A 12,591-nucleotide genomic window follows, 5' to 3' on the forward strand; every position below is an offset into this window, starting at 1 on the left:
GTTTTCTGCAGATGCTGCTCTAATTTCTTCCCAGGAACCCGTCATCACACCTGTATCCACCGGCGCGATCGACGTGCATGGCCCCGACGTGCATGTCACGCCTCGCGAGGCAGCCTTGTCGGCTTCGCCCACTGGCGCGTCCGCGGTCCCGTCTGCCTCGCCCGCTGGCGCGACCGCAGGCACGACTGGGTTGCCCGTTGCGTTCCCCGCCTCGCCTGGGTCGGCCCAGCCTGCCTCGCCTACTTCGGTTGTCGTCGAGTCGCCAGCCGCATCCTCTGGGCTGCCGTCTCCACCTGGATCTCCCTCGTCGCCTGTTTCGGCCCAGTCCGACGTGTCCCCCCGGCCCGTGTCGCCTGTTGCTGATGATCGTTCAACCGCGACACCACCGGCCGGGTCTCCTTCGTTGCCGCCACCTTCTACCGGTGATGCAGCTACCGGGCACACTATGGTCACCGTCACCGCGATCATACGCATAAGGCCAAGACATACACGGATGGTACGGTGCGGTACGACACTCGTCGGCGTGCATTCTTCGCCGCACCCACCTCTCATCGTGATGCTCTTGATGAACCGGCTTGGCGTGCCGCCATGTCTGAGGAATTTGCTGCCCTTCGTCACACAAACACATGGGTGTTGGTGCCTCGGCCTCCTGGTGTTAATATTGTGGGTTGCAAGTGGATCTTTAAGACCAAACATCGTCTGGATGGTTCTGTTGACAAGCACAAAGCTCGCCTCGTTGCTCGCGGTTTTACTCAACAGCAAGGGATAGACTATGGAGATACTTTCAGCCCCGTGGTGAAGCCTACCACGGTTCGTCTGGTCCTCTCTCTTGCCGTTTCCCGCGGGTGGTGTCTTCGCCAGATTGATGCGAGTAATGCTTTTCTTCACGGATTTTTGGCCGAAGATGTCTACATGCAGCAGCCCCCTGGCTTTGAGGATGCTTATCATCCCTCTCATGTCTGCAAACTCCAGAGGTCCATCTACGGGCTCAAACAGTCGCCGCGTGCCTGGTATGCTCGGTTGAGTCAGCATCTCTCACAGCTTGGCTTTGTTCCTTCCAAGGCGGATGCGTCCTTGTTCATAATTTCACATGGTGCTATTCAGATCTACATGCTGGTGTATGTTGATGATATTGTGATTGCCGGTTCTACACCTCATGTGGTGGATCGCCTTGTGCAGTCCTTGTCTGCGAGTTTTCCCATCAAAGACTTGGGCAGGCTGGAGTACTTCTTGGATTGGAAGCATACTTTCATTCAGGGGGCATGACATTGACACAGAAGAAGTATGCACTTGATCTTCTTCATTGCGTCAACATGGAGAACTGCAAGTCCACTTCCACTCAGCTTGCTACATCCGAGAGCCTCTCGCGTCACAGTGGAGCATTGCTGAGTATCGATGACTCTTTCAGGTACCGCAGTGTAGTTGGAGCACTGCAGTATCTGACACTCACCCGTCCAGATATCTCCTTTGCCGTGAACAAAGTGTGCCAGTTCCTGTCTCAGCCTACCCAGGTTCATTGGGAAGCAATTAAGCGTATTCTGAGATATATCAAAGGTACGCTAGACACGGGACTACGGATTCGTAAGTCCAGATTTACTGTAGTCAGTATATTCACCGACGCAGACTGGGCAGTTTGTGTTGATGACCGGCGTTCTACTAGTGGCTTTGCTGTATTTGTTGGACCCAATCTTATATCTTGGAGTTCCAAGAAGCAACCTACGGTCTCGAGGTCTAGCACCGAGGCAGAGTATAAGGCATTCGCAAATGGCGCGGCTGAAGCCATTTGGATATACACAGTTCTCAAAGCCTGCTGAAGCCACTTAGATTGGAAGCATCAAAGACTTGGGCAGGCTGAAGCCACTTGGAGTCACACGGCAGCGCACACCCATATTGTGGTGTGATAACTTAGGGGCAACTTACCTGACGGCGAATCCAGTGTTTCATGCTCGTACCAAACACATTGAGATTGATTTCCATTTTGTGAGGGAACGGGTAGCTGTTGGTAAACTGGAAGTCAGGTTTATATCAACTGATGATCAGTTAGCAGATGTATTTACTAAACCCGCTACTCGACAGATGCTAGACCGTTTTAGAACCAATCTGAATTTTGTATGTAGTTCAGATTGAGGGGGCATGTAAAATAGGGTCTAGCGTATTGTACATGTACACGTATTTGTATACGTATGTAATTGTATTCTGATCATCTATATATTGAGACGTGAGGCTGGATGTTAGCCACTCACGTAAAACCCTAAACCCAGTGTTTCAACTGGCGGCTCGCCTCCCCTCCTAGATTTGTCGGGTTTCACCACCGCCCCAACGCTGGCGAGCTCTGCCATAGCCTAGCGCATCCGGCCGTGCAGACAAGCTCTCCACGCCACCCGCCATAGTAGCAGTCTGCGACTAGATCCAGGTTTAGCTCTTTTTGCGGTGATGCATGTCGATTTCGTCTGTAGTTTGTAGGATGCTCTAGTAGATCTAGCCGCATGTTCATCTATGGGCGGATGCATGTCTTTGGCCGTCTTTAATTTTTTTGATAACTAATGTAAGCTCATGCCGTAGCCTTGATCTGTAAGTACCTGCAGTCCGTGTAAATCCATCTCATTAAACGCATCTTTTATTGGAAGAGAAAAAATTCACATAATTAAGGTCAAATGCAGCCTACCAAACAATGTCTGCTATATATTGCATCTCTCGTGCGCCTATATCATACAATCCACCAAACACACATCTCGACTCATCTTTGCATCAGCTCAACCAGGCTAGACTCACCCAGGATCCCTCATGCGATGCAGGCTAGAGCCACCCAAGCAACCAAACACCCCCATAGATCTTCCTTATGATGATGATGGTGGCATGGCAACGAACAAGGTGAGAGTTGCTCCTCTTCACTGAAGTTTTGGAGAGAGGATTTTGTGAGTGGAGAGGGGAGAGGAGACGGATGGAGCAGAGCAAGGGATGAGGCAAACAACATAAATTCTGTTTTTCTATCTGTTGTTAAAACAAAACAAAAAAAACAGTTGGGGACCGTTAGTAAACCTGGGCAAACGTCGGGCCGGGCCGGGTTTCGGGCCGGGCTTGTAAAAGCCCGACCTTCATTTCTCAAGCCCGAGCCCAGCCCGAAGCCCGAAATACTCCCTGAAATCAAGCCCGAGCCCGGCCCGAAATCAAGCCCGAAGCCCGAAAGCCCGGCCCGAACGCTGTTTTTTAGTACGTGTACGTGCAAGCCCGGCCCGAAGCCCGAAAGCCCGGCCCGAAAAATAGAAAAAGACAAGCCCGAGCCCGGCCCGAACTACCTTTCGGGCTGCAAAACAAAGTCCGAGCCCGGCCCGAGTGTCAAGCCCGGCCCGGCCCGGCCCGGGTTTTTCGGGCCGGGCTCGGGCCGGGTCGTCGGGCCGGGCTGCCCATGCCCGGGTTTAACCGTTAGCATTCAACAAATTTACGTCAGCAATGCGAAATGAACAGCTGAATTCAGACCTCCATTCTACCGTGACATTCACATGGAGGGTGTTTCATATCATTTCAGGGATGCCGAAAAAAATATTCATACCCATATCTGACATTAGATCGATGAATCACTGAAAACAAGAGGAAACCCATGACACCGGCTGCTACCTTCATAAATCTTGACAGTAAAAAAAGAAATTCCTTAACACTATGTAGAATATCAGGGAATTCTTTTATCCCAGCACTGGTGATAAGTGGTAAAAACAAAAAACAAGACAGGCAAACAAACTGAAAGTGGAAGTTCTATTCCAATGTGGTGGTATCATTCTGAAGATTGCAATGTGGAGTATCATCTCAGGAATACCAAAACAAAATAAAAAATATTCATACCCATATATATCTGACATTAGATTGATGATGAAACACTGAGACAATAGGAAGCCCATGACACCGGCAGCTACCTTCATCAATCTTGACAGTAAAATAAGAAATTCCTTAATGCTATCAGGGAATTCTTTTATCCCATCGCAGGTGATAAGTGGTAAAAACAAGACAGGCAAGTGGAAGTTCTATTCCGGTGTGGTGGTATCATTCTGAAGATTGTAAGTGTAACCACTATTTGGTCCATTCATAACTCGGAAGAAGCTGTAGCCAATGTCAACGTGTGCAAGACAGGCAACCCTGACAAAATTGATTCCTGCCGTTCTACAGCATGGAAACTACGTATACAATCCTAGATGAAACACCGAATCTCCTCCTATATATTGCTATAAAATCTGCAATATGGTGGTTTCGAAGACGCAGATTTGCAGCGCAGTCGATCGTCAGAGCAGTGCTTCGTCGTCTTGGTGTGCTGCCCCTGTCATCTCCTCTGCATTCACATCTGGGTATAGCAGCAGGTGGTAAAAAAAAACCTCAAAAAGGAAAGTACAATAGGTAATATATAGAAATTAAAGAACGCAGAGTAACACAAAGTTATCCGGAACAAGGTCCATTTTCAGACCATCTACTGCCTTCTTAATTAGTGCCTGAAATTTCACCCGGACTGAAACAATGGCGAACAAGCAGAAAAAGAGCAAATAAGAAGAAAAAACAAGATTGCACTGACCTCTTGAGTCGACGGTTAAAATCACGACGTCCAGCGGCTCCCGGCTGCGAGGCAGGTTGATGAGCAGAGGGCTCGGCTGCCCGTAGCGGCCGGCGCGCACGCAGACACCGGAGGGGCCAGCAGGCTCACCACCTGCCGCGACGCAGCACGCCTCACGCAGCAGGCCGCGGTGGAGCCTCCTCTTGCTTGCTGCTGCCGTCGTCGGGTGAACGGATTGAACAGCTAGCGCCTTGACGACGACGCCGATGCCGCCCTTCCCGAGCACGCGCGCCGTCTCTTGCGGGAGCCGGCGGCGTGGCGTGGTCGTTGGCTACCACGTGACAAAGGATAGCCATGCCTCCCGACCTCACCCGAATCGGCATGGGACAGAACCCGACCATTTTAGGATGAACCACTTTGCTTCAGGACAGAACGCCGTCTAGAAGAAGACGTGTCGCCTGGAAGAAGACGTCAACGTAGCTGCGGCGGCCGCCCGGCGGTAGATCTTGGAACAACCATTAGCGTCATGCTCTTTGCCATGTTACTGCACAGATTCACCTGGACCAAACCTCGGCCACCCATCTCAGCGAGTCCAAGCATGGTCTCTTCATGGAGAAGCCGCTAGTGCTACATGTCAAGCCACGCCTTCCGGTGCCATCTCTAGTTCTCTACCCGTTCATGCACCAAAAATGATAGTCACGGGATAAATGGTACGGGCTGGATGTACGGACTAATGCCTCCTTGATTTTTCCAATAGTCCCCATGATTAAGTATGTGTTTTTTTCCGGGCCGTGATTATTGCAATATTTTGTATTATTGCAATAATTTATGTTGAAAAGACCATAGCTAATTTATTGGCTAATTGAAAAAGGTTCTTGCTTTTTTTTTTTGAGAAACCGCCCTCTAAGGCACTTTATTCAATTCTGAATCGGTTTACATCAGATTGCACTAAGGCAATCAAAGTGGTAGGAAAAAGGTTCTTGCTTTGAATATTCCATTTATACTCTCTCTTTTCATGTCGTAAAGTTGAAACACCAATATATTTTTATTCTTTTTTAAAATGTTTTATTTTTTATGCTGTAAGGAGTATTAGACATCTGTTTAACTGTAATTTTCCGGCCGCATTTTTTTTGAAAGGGCAGCAAAAAGAAAAAAAAATGTCACCGCATCGTCGGCGCCGTTGGATCTTGCAAGTAGCGGTGATGGTACGGGCCGATCAGGCAACACCGAGAGCCAACCAGGCAACGCGCCGCATCAGCTCAGCTCTCATGTCCGCCGCGGCGGCGCACCCGCCATCGCCATGGCCGCCGCCGCCACCTCCGCCGGCGCCGACTGGACCCGACTCCCTCACCTCCCTTCTCGGCTCCCTCTCCACCCCCTCCGCCGCGCGCCTCCTCCCCTGCCCCGTCCTCGCCTTCTCCCAGCTCCGCCGCCTCCTCCCCTCTCCCCACCTCCTCCTCCGCCCCATCATCTCCCTCCTCCACCTCCACGGCTCCAGCCCCCGGCTGGGCCTGCAGCTGCACGCGCTGTCCCTCTCCCTCGGCCTCTCCCGGGACCCGCTCCTCCTCCGCCGCCTCGTCTCGCTCTACTGCTCCCACCCCTCCCTGCTGCCGGACGCCGCCTCCCTCGCCGCCGGCTCCGCCTGCCCCGTCCCCTACAACATCCTCATGTCCTCGTGCCTCGCCCACGGCCTCCCGCGCCAGGCCCTCGCCGCCTACCAGCAGATGCTCGGCAGCGCCGCGGTCACCCCCGACGCCTTCACCTACCCTTCCGTCCTCCACGCCTGCGCCGAGGCCCGGGACCTCGCGATGGGCCGGGCGGTGCACACGCACGCCGCGGCCGCCGGGATGGACGGGCACCTGTTCTTCCAGAACGCGCTGGTGTCCATGTACGCCAAGTGCGGGGACCTGGTTGCTGCGCGAAGGGTGTTCGACGGAATGGGGCACAAGGATGTCGTGTCATGGAACTCGATGATCTCGGCGTATGCTACGGCCGGGCAATGGGAAGAAGCGGTGGAGCTGTTTCAGAAGATGCGAGACGAGGAGGCAGAGGTGAACTCGGTCACGTGGAACACGATCGCTGGGGTGTACATTAAGATGCGCGACCATAAGGCAGCGGTTGCGCTGATCAGGGAGATGGTAAGGGGTGGAGCAGAGGTGGATTTCGTGACAGTGGTGATTGGGCTGAACGCGTGCTCGCGGGTTGGCTGGCTGAGGCTCGGGAAGGAGATCCATGGATTGGCAGTACGCATGTGCTGTGACGGGGAACAGAGTGTCAGCAATGCCTTGATCACCATGTATGCCAGGTGCAAGGATATGGATTGCGCTCACAGGCTGTTTACAATGCTGGGGTGCCCTGGTGTGGTGACATGGAATACGATGATAGCTAGTTTTGCATTGTCAGATGGGGCAGAAGAGGCTTCCAGATTTCTTCGTGAAATGGTATCTACTGGCGTACAGCCTAATTATGTCACTGTTGTCACCTATCTTGCCCTCTGCGCCCGTATTGCAAATCTGCAACATGGGCGGGAGCTTCACACCCACATTGTTAAGCACGGGTTTAAAGGATATCGATTGCTGTGGAACTCTCTTATTGACATGTACTCCAAGTCAGGCAGGCTCTCTGTAGCGCAAAATGTCTTTGATACCATGGAGGACCGTGATATGATATCCTACACTTCAATGATAGCAGGATACGGGATGCAAGGGAAAGGATCAGTTGCGCTAAGGCTTTTCGACCAGATGATTGATAGTGGGATTGAGCCAGACAGCATTATCATGGTCACCGTCCTCTCTGCTTGCAGCCACTCTGGACTTGTGACTCAAGGAGAAGAGCTTTTTGACAAGATGACCAGTTCATATGGTATAAAGCCCCAGACAGAGCATTATACTTGCATGGTTGATCTATATGCGCGTGCTGGCCTATTAGAAAAGGCAGAAGGGATGCTCAATCGGAGCTCTTTCATTCCAACCCCCGCGATGTGGGCAGCGTTAGTTGGGGCTTGTCATGACAGGGGTAACATAATAATTGGTGAAAGGGCAGCAAGGAGACTCTTGGAGATGAGGACAGAGAATGCTGGTCACTATGTTCTAATTGCCAACATGTATGCAGCTGCAGGTTGTTGGGATGAGCTAGCAGAAGTCAGGAAGCTGATGCGAGACTCAGGTGTCATGAAAGCACCTGGGTTGGCATGGGCTGATCTCGGTAATGGGTTTACCCCTTTTTTGGTTGGAGATAGGTCAAACCCTCTAGCACCAGAGATCTATGAAGTTTTGGATGAACTATCGGAGCAAATGAAGGATATAAATAGCTGCAGTGATCTAGAAATGGTAGAGGGACTCATAGAGTAAACCAGGCAATGGTAGGTCTTGATTCCTTGTAAAATAGAGTTAATTAATTAACTCTAGTGGTATTTCACATTGAAGCATGGAGGTGATAACATGAAGAAACACTGAAGCAACAGATACATCTACAGATAATCTTGGGGAGAAAGGCACTACAAGAGGTCTCCTCAATGTTTGCTGAACAAGACATGTTCCTAACTGATATGTCTTCTCTACATTGGCCTTTACAAAGCAGTGTGCTTATGTCCAATGCTTGCCTGAGTGTTACTTCCTCTCGACAAGCGCTGCTTGTTAGGTATTGTTCTCGCAGCACTCGTGATTTTGCATCCATGGCCTCATTGTCACAGTGAATACTTTCAGGCAAGTCTGGCTGCTCCAGGCTTCTGTTCCCAAAAAAGAAGAGGCTTTCCAAAGATGGTACTAATGAATTTCAGTTTGAAACATGTGCTTTTGTAGGTCATATTGATGTGATTTGGCTAAATTCTTGTCTGCTGCAAGGGAAATTTAAGCTAGTAATTGGGGAAGACACGAATTAGCTGGTGCTTTAGCAAGAGCTGCTCCTCTTACAGCCCGTTTTAACATTTGCTGGCCCGAAGGCTAGCTGTTGTGCCCACTGAAATCTGTACTGGCGTCAGGGCGACATTAGCATGTATGACATGCTTCCTACCGTGTTAGTCATAAAAATCTCTCTCCCTCTCTCCCTCTCTCTCTCTCTCTCTCTCTCTCTCTCTCTCTCTCTCTCTCTCCCGCTTCCGCTCCCTCTCTCTCTCTCTCTCTAGCAAGATCAAGATCCTGGGAGTCCAAATATAATTTGATTTGGGCAAAGTAACTAGGCAGGTGGCTTCTGATGCAGGTGGAAGTATTTCTCTAAATCAGAATGCTTCCGCAAAACCCTGGGCTCAGTTGCACGCCTCTTGACTACTTTTGGAGAATTCTCCTATTTCCAACCAACATCTTTGAGGCGTTAATATCATATATATGTGTGTGTGTTTTTTCTTATTGTGATTTCAAGGTTTATTCTACCCATGCATTTGTTGTAGTCTACCTTGTGGTAGGCAAACACACTGAATGGAAAACAGAAAACTCGTAAGGTCACTTTGGTTGGAGACTCACTAGTCACATGGGTAGAAGGATGCATGGATACGTCCTTAGATACTCTGATTAACATTAGTTCGCTGGACATGTGAGAAAAATGATTTTAAAAACCTTATACTACTTTAAACAAACTACAATACTATAAATATTAGAAGCAAGAACTAGCACAAGATAAGTCAACTACTCCCTCCGTCCCATAATAAGAGTGTAAAAAAACGCTCTTATATTATGGGACGGAGGGAGTAGAAGAGAAGAGACATTGATCCTAGCACAATGAAACTAAACTCATGTCTCAGGTAGATTTGATGTAGAGTTTCACGCCGATGAAATACATGCATGGATTGTTATAACAACATAACCTATAGATAGGGCCGGCCAAAGAGGGCGACCGCTCTAGGCCCCACAATGTACTAACCACTATACTATTATATCTATTAAGTTAAAAGATTATTACACATGTGTAAAATTTAATCTTAATTTTGTGAGAGAAAATCTACATCGCATTAAAATAACAACAAATCTAAACAATAATAGTGAATCTGATAGGCCACTATGAACTCACTTAGCTTGCTAGTCTCACTCTCCGATAGACTCGAGAGAGATCCTGTAAGTTGTACTGAAATCTATGTAAACTAGATTTCTACCCATGCATTTATAATAGAGAAAAGCTCATACGAATTCAATTGCCACTAACCCTCCAATAACTATGCCAATGATGACCGATTAGCTTCGGCTTCTGCACTCCCATATTTTAATTTCAGCGTCCGTCCCGTGTGTGACGGTTGGTCTTGCGTCGGGCGACTTGTGGGCGACCTAGGGTTTTGTTGTCGCCGCCAATCCTTCCTGTGTGTTCCCCATTGTGCTCCCCTCTTTCCTTCCCCAACCCATCCACCAAAAGCCTTTTGCACGATCTAGGGCGTGCGATCGTACAACACCCCGGTCCCTAGTCCATCGTCTGTCAAATTCAGTTGGGCGTGTTTCTTGTGTAGATCTGGTGATGGAGAAGGTGGAAGGATTGTTCTAGGACTTGAGGCTCTCGGAGAAGGAGAAGAAGAGCATCAAGATTGGGTGGGCAGGCTCTGGAAAGTTTGGTGTTGTTGAACCGCAAGCCCTAGCCAAGTTACTTTCAGAGAAACCTGTGTTTGTGGATGCCATGGCAGAAACGTTGGGGCAGATCTGGTGTCCTATTCACGGTCTAGGTTGCGAGGAGGTTGGGGAGAACACCTTTCTTTTCACCTTTGGTGAGGAATCAGGCAAGAATATGGCGCTGGAGGGAGGACCGTGGGAGTTTGGGAATGACCTACTTGTTTTTGAGGACTGTGTGCCTAAGAAGAGGATCGAGGACTATGTTTTTGACACCATTCCAATCTGGGTTCGTATCCTTCGTTTGCCTTTGGGGAAGATGAACAGAAAAGCTGGAGAGGCCATTGGTGCAGTGATAGGAGAGGTGTTGGATGTGGATACACGCTCTGATGGGAGGGCTTTTGGGAAGTTCCTGCGGGTCAAAGTGAGGTTAAACATCAAGGTGCCGCTGATGAGGGGGTTTAACACTTGATGAAGATGAGGATGAAGGAGTTCAGGGTAGCAAGGGGATGGAGATCTCAAATGGTGAAGATGAGGAGGGAAAACTGGCGTCCTTTTGAGTATGAGTTTCTTCCTGATTTCTGCTATATATGTGGCATTATTGGACATGTGGATAAGATGTGCGGGGAGAAGCCTGCTAAGAGTGGTCGCCGGCAATTTGGGCCGTGGCTCAAGGCGTTCATCAAAAAGAGTAGGGGTGCGGAGGGCAGAGGAAGGTGGGGTGCAGGCAGGGTGGACTCAGGAGGTCGGAGCACCGGATCTAGAAGTTTTGGCTCTTGGAAAGGAAATAAAGGAAGGAGCGATGACTCGTCGTGGAGGAAGAAAGGCAAGAGTTGGGCAGACATGGTAGATGAGGAGGAGAGAGACAAATGAGTCTTAAGGCCTCTGAGACAAATTAATGGTAAACGGGGAGGAGTACATGAAAGTTTGACCTTTACAGCCTCGAATAAGCAATGCAGTGGAGTCGTGGCTAGCGGAAAGGACATAGGGGAAGATAATAATGTTGGTGCCGATCCTGAGGGCAGGACACAACTATCAGAGACTCGGCTAGTAGTGGTGCAGATGGCGTCTAAAACTAATGATAGGATGGGGTGTAGAATCGGTCTGTACTAGGTGGTCTGGGAGGAGAACAACCAAAGGAGATTAGTGTTGGAAATATGCCCTAGAGGCAATAATAAAAGCATTATTATTATATTTCCTTGTTCATGATAATTGTCTTTATTCATGCTATAATTGTGTTATCCGGAAATCGTAATACATGTGTGAATAACAGACACCAACATGTCCCTAGTAAGCCTCTAGTTGACTAGCTCGTTGATCAACAGATAGTCATGGTTTCCTGACTATGGACATTGGATGTCATTGATAACGAGATCACATCATTAGGAGAATAATGTGATGGACAAGACCCAATCCTAAACATAGCACAAGATCGTATAGTTCGTTTGCTAGAGTTTTTCCAATGTCAAGTATCCTTTCCTTAGACCATGAGATCGTGTAATTCCCGGATACCGTAGGAGTGCTTTGCGTGTACCAAACATCACAACGTAACTGGGTGACTATAAAGGTATACTACGGGTATCTCCGAAAGTGTCTGTTGGGTTGACACGGATCAAGACTGGGATTTGTCACTCCGTATGACGGAGAGGTATCACTGGGCCCACTCGGTAATGCATCATCATAATGAGCTCAAAGTGACCAAGTGTCTGGTCACGGGATCATGCATTATGGTACGAGTAAAGTGACTTGCCGGTAACGAGATTGAACGAGGTATTGGGATACCGACGATCGGATCTCGGGCAAGTAACATACCGATTGACAAAGGGAATTGTATACGGGGTTGCTTGAATCCTCGAGATCGTGGTTCATCCGATGAGATCATCGAGGAGCATGTGGGAGCCAACATGGGTATCCAGATCCCGCTGTTGGTTATTGACCGGAGAGCGATCTCGGTCATGTCCACATGTCTCCCGAACCCGTAGGGTCTACACACTTAAGGTTCGGTGACGCTAGGGTTGTAGGGATATGTATATGCAGTAACCCGAATGTTGTTCGGAGTCCCGGATGAGATCTCGGACATCACGAGGAGTTCCGGAATGGTCCGGAGGTAAAGAATTATATATAGGAAGTGCTATTTCGGGCATCGGGACAAGTTTCGGGGTCACCGGTATTGTACCGGGACCATCGGAAGGGTCCCGGGGGTCCACCGGGTGGGGCCACCTATCCCGGAGGGCCCCATGGGCTGAAGTGGGAAGGGATCCAGCCCAAAGTGGGCTGGGGCGCCACTTCCCCCTAGGGCCCATGCGCCTAGGGTGGGGAAAACCCTAAAAGGAAGAGTCCTAGGAGGGGAAGGCACCTCCTAGGTGCCTTGGGGAGGAGGGATTCCTCCCCCTGGCCGCACCCCCCTAGGAGATTGGATCTCCTAGGGCCGCCCCCCCTTGGCCCTCCTATATATAGTGGGGAGATGGAGGACTTCTTACCTTGATCTTTGGTGCCTCCCTCTCCCTCTCCAACACCTCCTCCTCCTCCATAGTG

At 49.7% G+C, this 12,591-nt stretch overlaps 1 protein-coding gene across 2 annotated transcripts; it reads left to right on the forward strand.

The window, feature by feature from the left end:
- Positions 1-5,766: 5,766 nt before the first annotated feature.
- LOC119331840 (pentatricopeptide repeat-containing protein At1g71490-like) lies at positions 5,767-8,898 on the forward strand. Of its 2 annotated transcripts, XR_005160662.1 has the most exons (2): positions 5,767-8,173; positions 8,335-8,898. XR_005160662.1 is itself a non-coding variant. In XM_037605014.1 (1 exon), the coding sequence occupies exon 1, from the start codon at positions 5,803-5,805 to the stop codon at positions 7,882-7,884; it is 2,082 nt and encodes a 693-aa protein (XP_037460911.1). In that variant the 5' UTR covers positions 5,767-5,802; the 3' UTR covers positions 7,885-8,321. The 2 variants fall into 2 exon arrangements, 1 of the variants encoding a protein (XP_037460911.1); XM_037605014.1 differs by lacking the exon at positions 8,335-8,898 and having other exon boundaries at positions 5,767-8,321.
- The last annotated feature ends 3,693 nt before the right edge of the window (positions 8,899-12,591 follow it).

Source organism: Triticum dicoccoides, chromosome 7A (assembly GCF_002162155.2).
Source record: "Triticum dicoccoides isolate Atlit2015 ecotype Zavitan chromosome 7A, WEW_v2.0, whole genome shotgun sequence".
NCBI classification, from domain to species: domain Eukaryota; kingdom Viridiplantae; phylum Streptophyta; class Magnoliopsida; order Poales; family Poaceae; genus Triticum; species Triticum dicoccoides.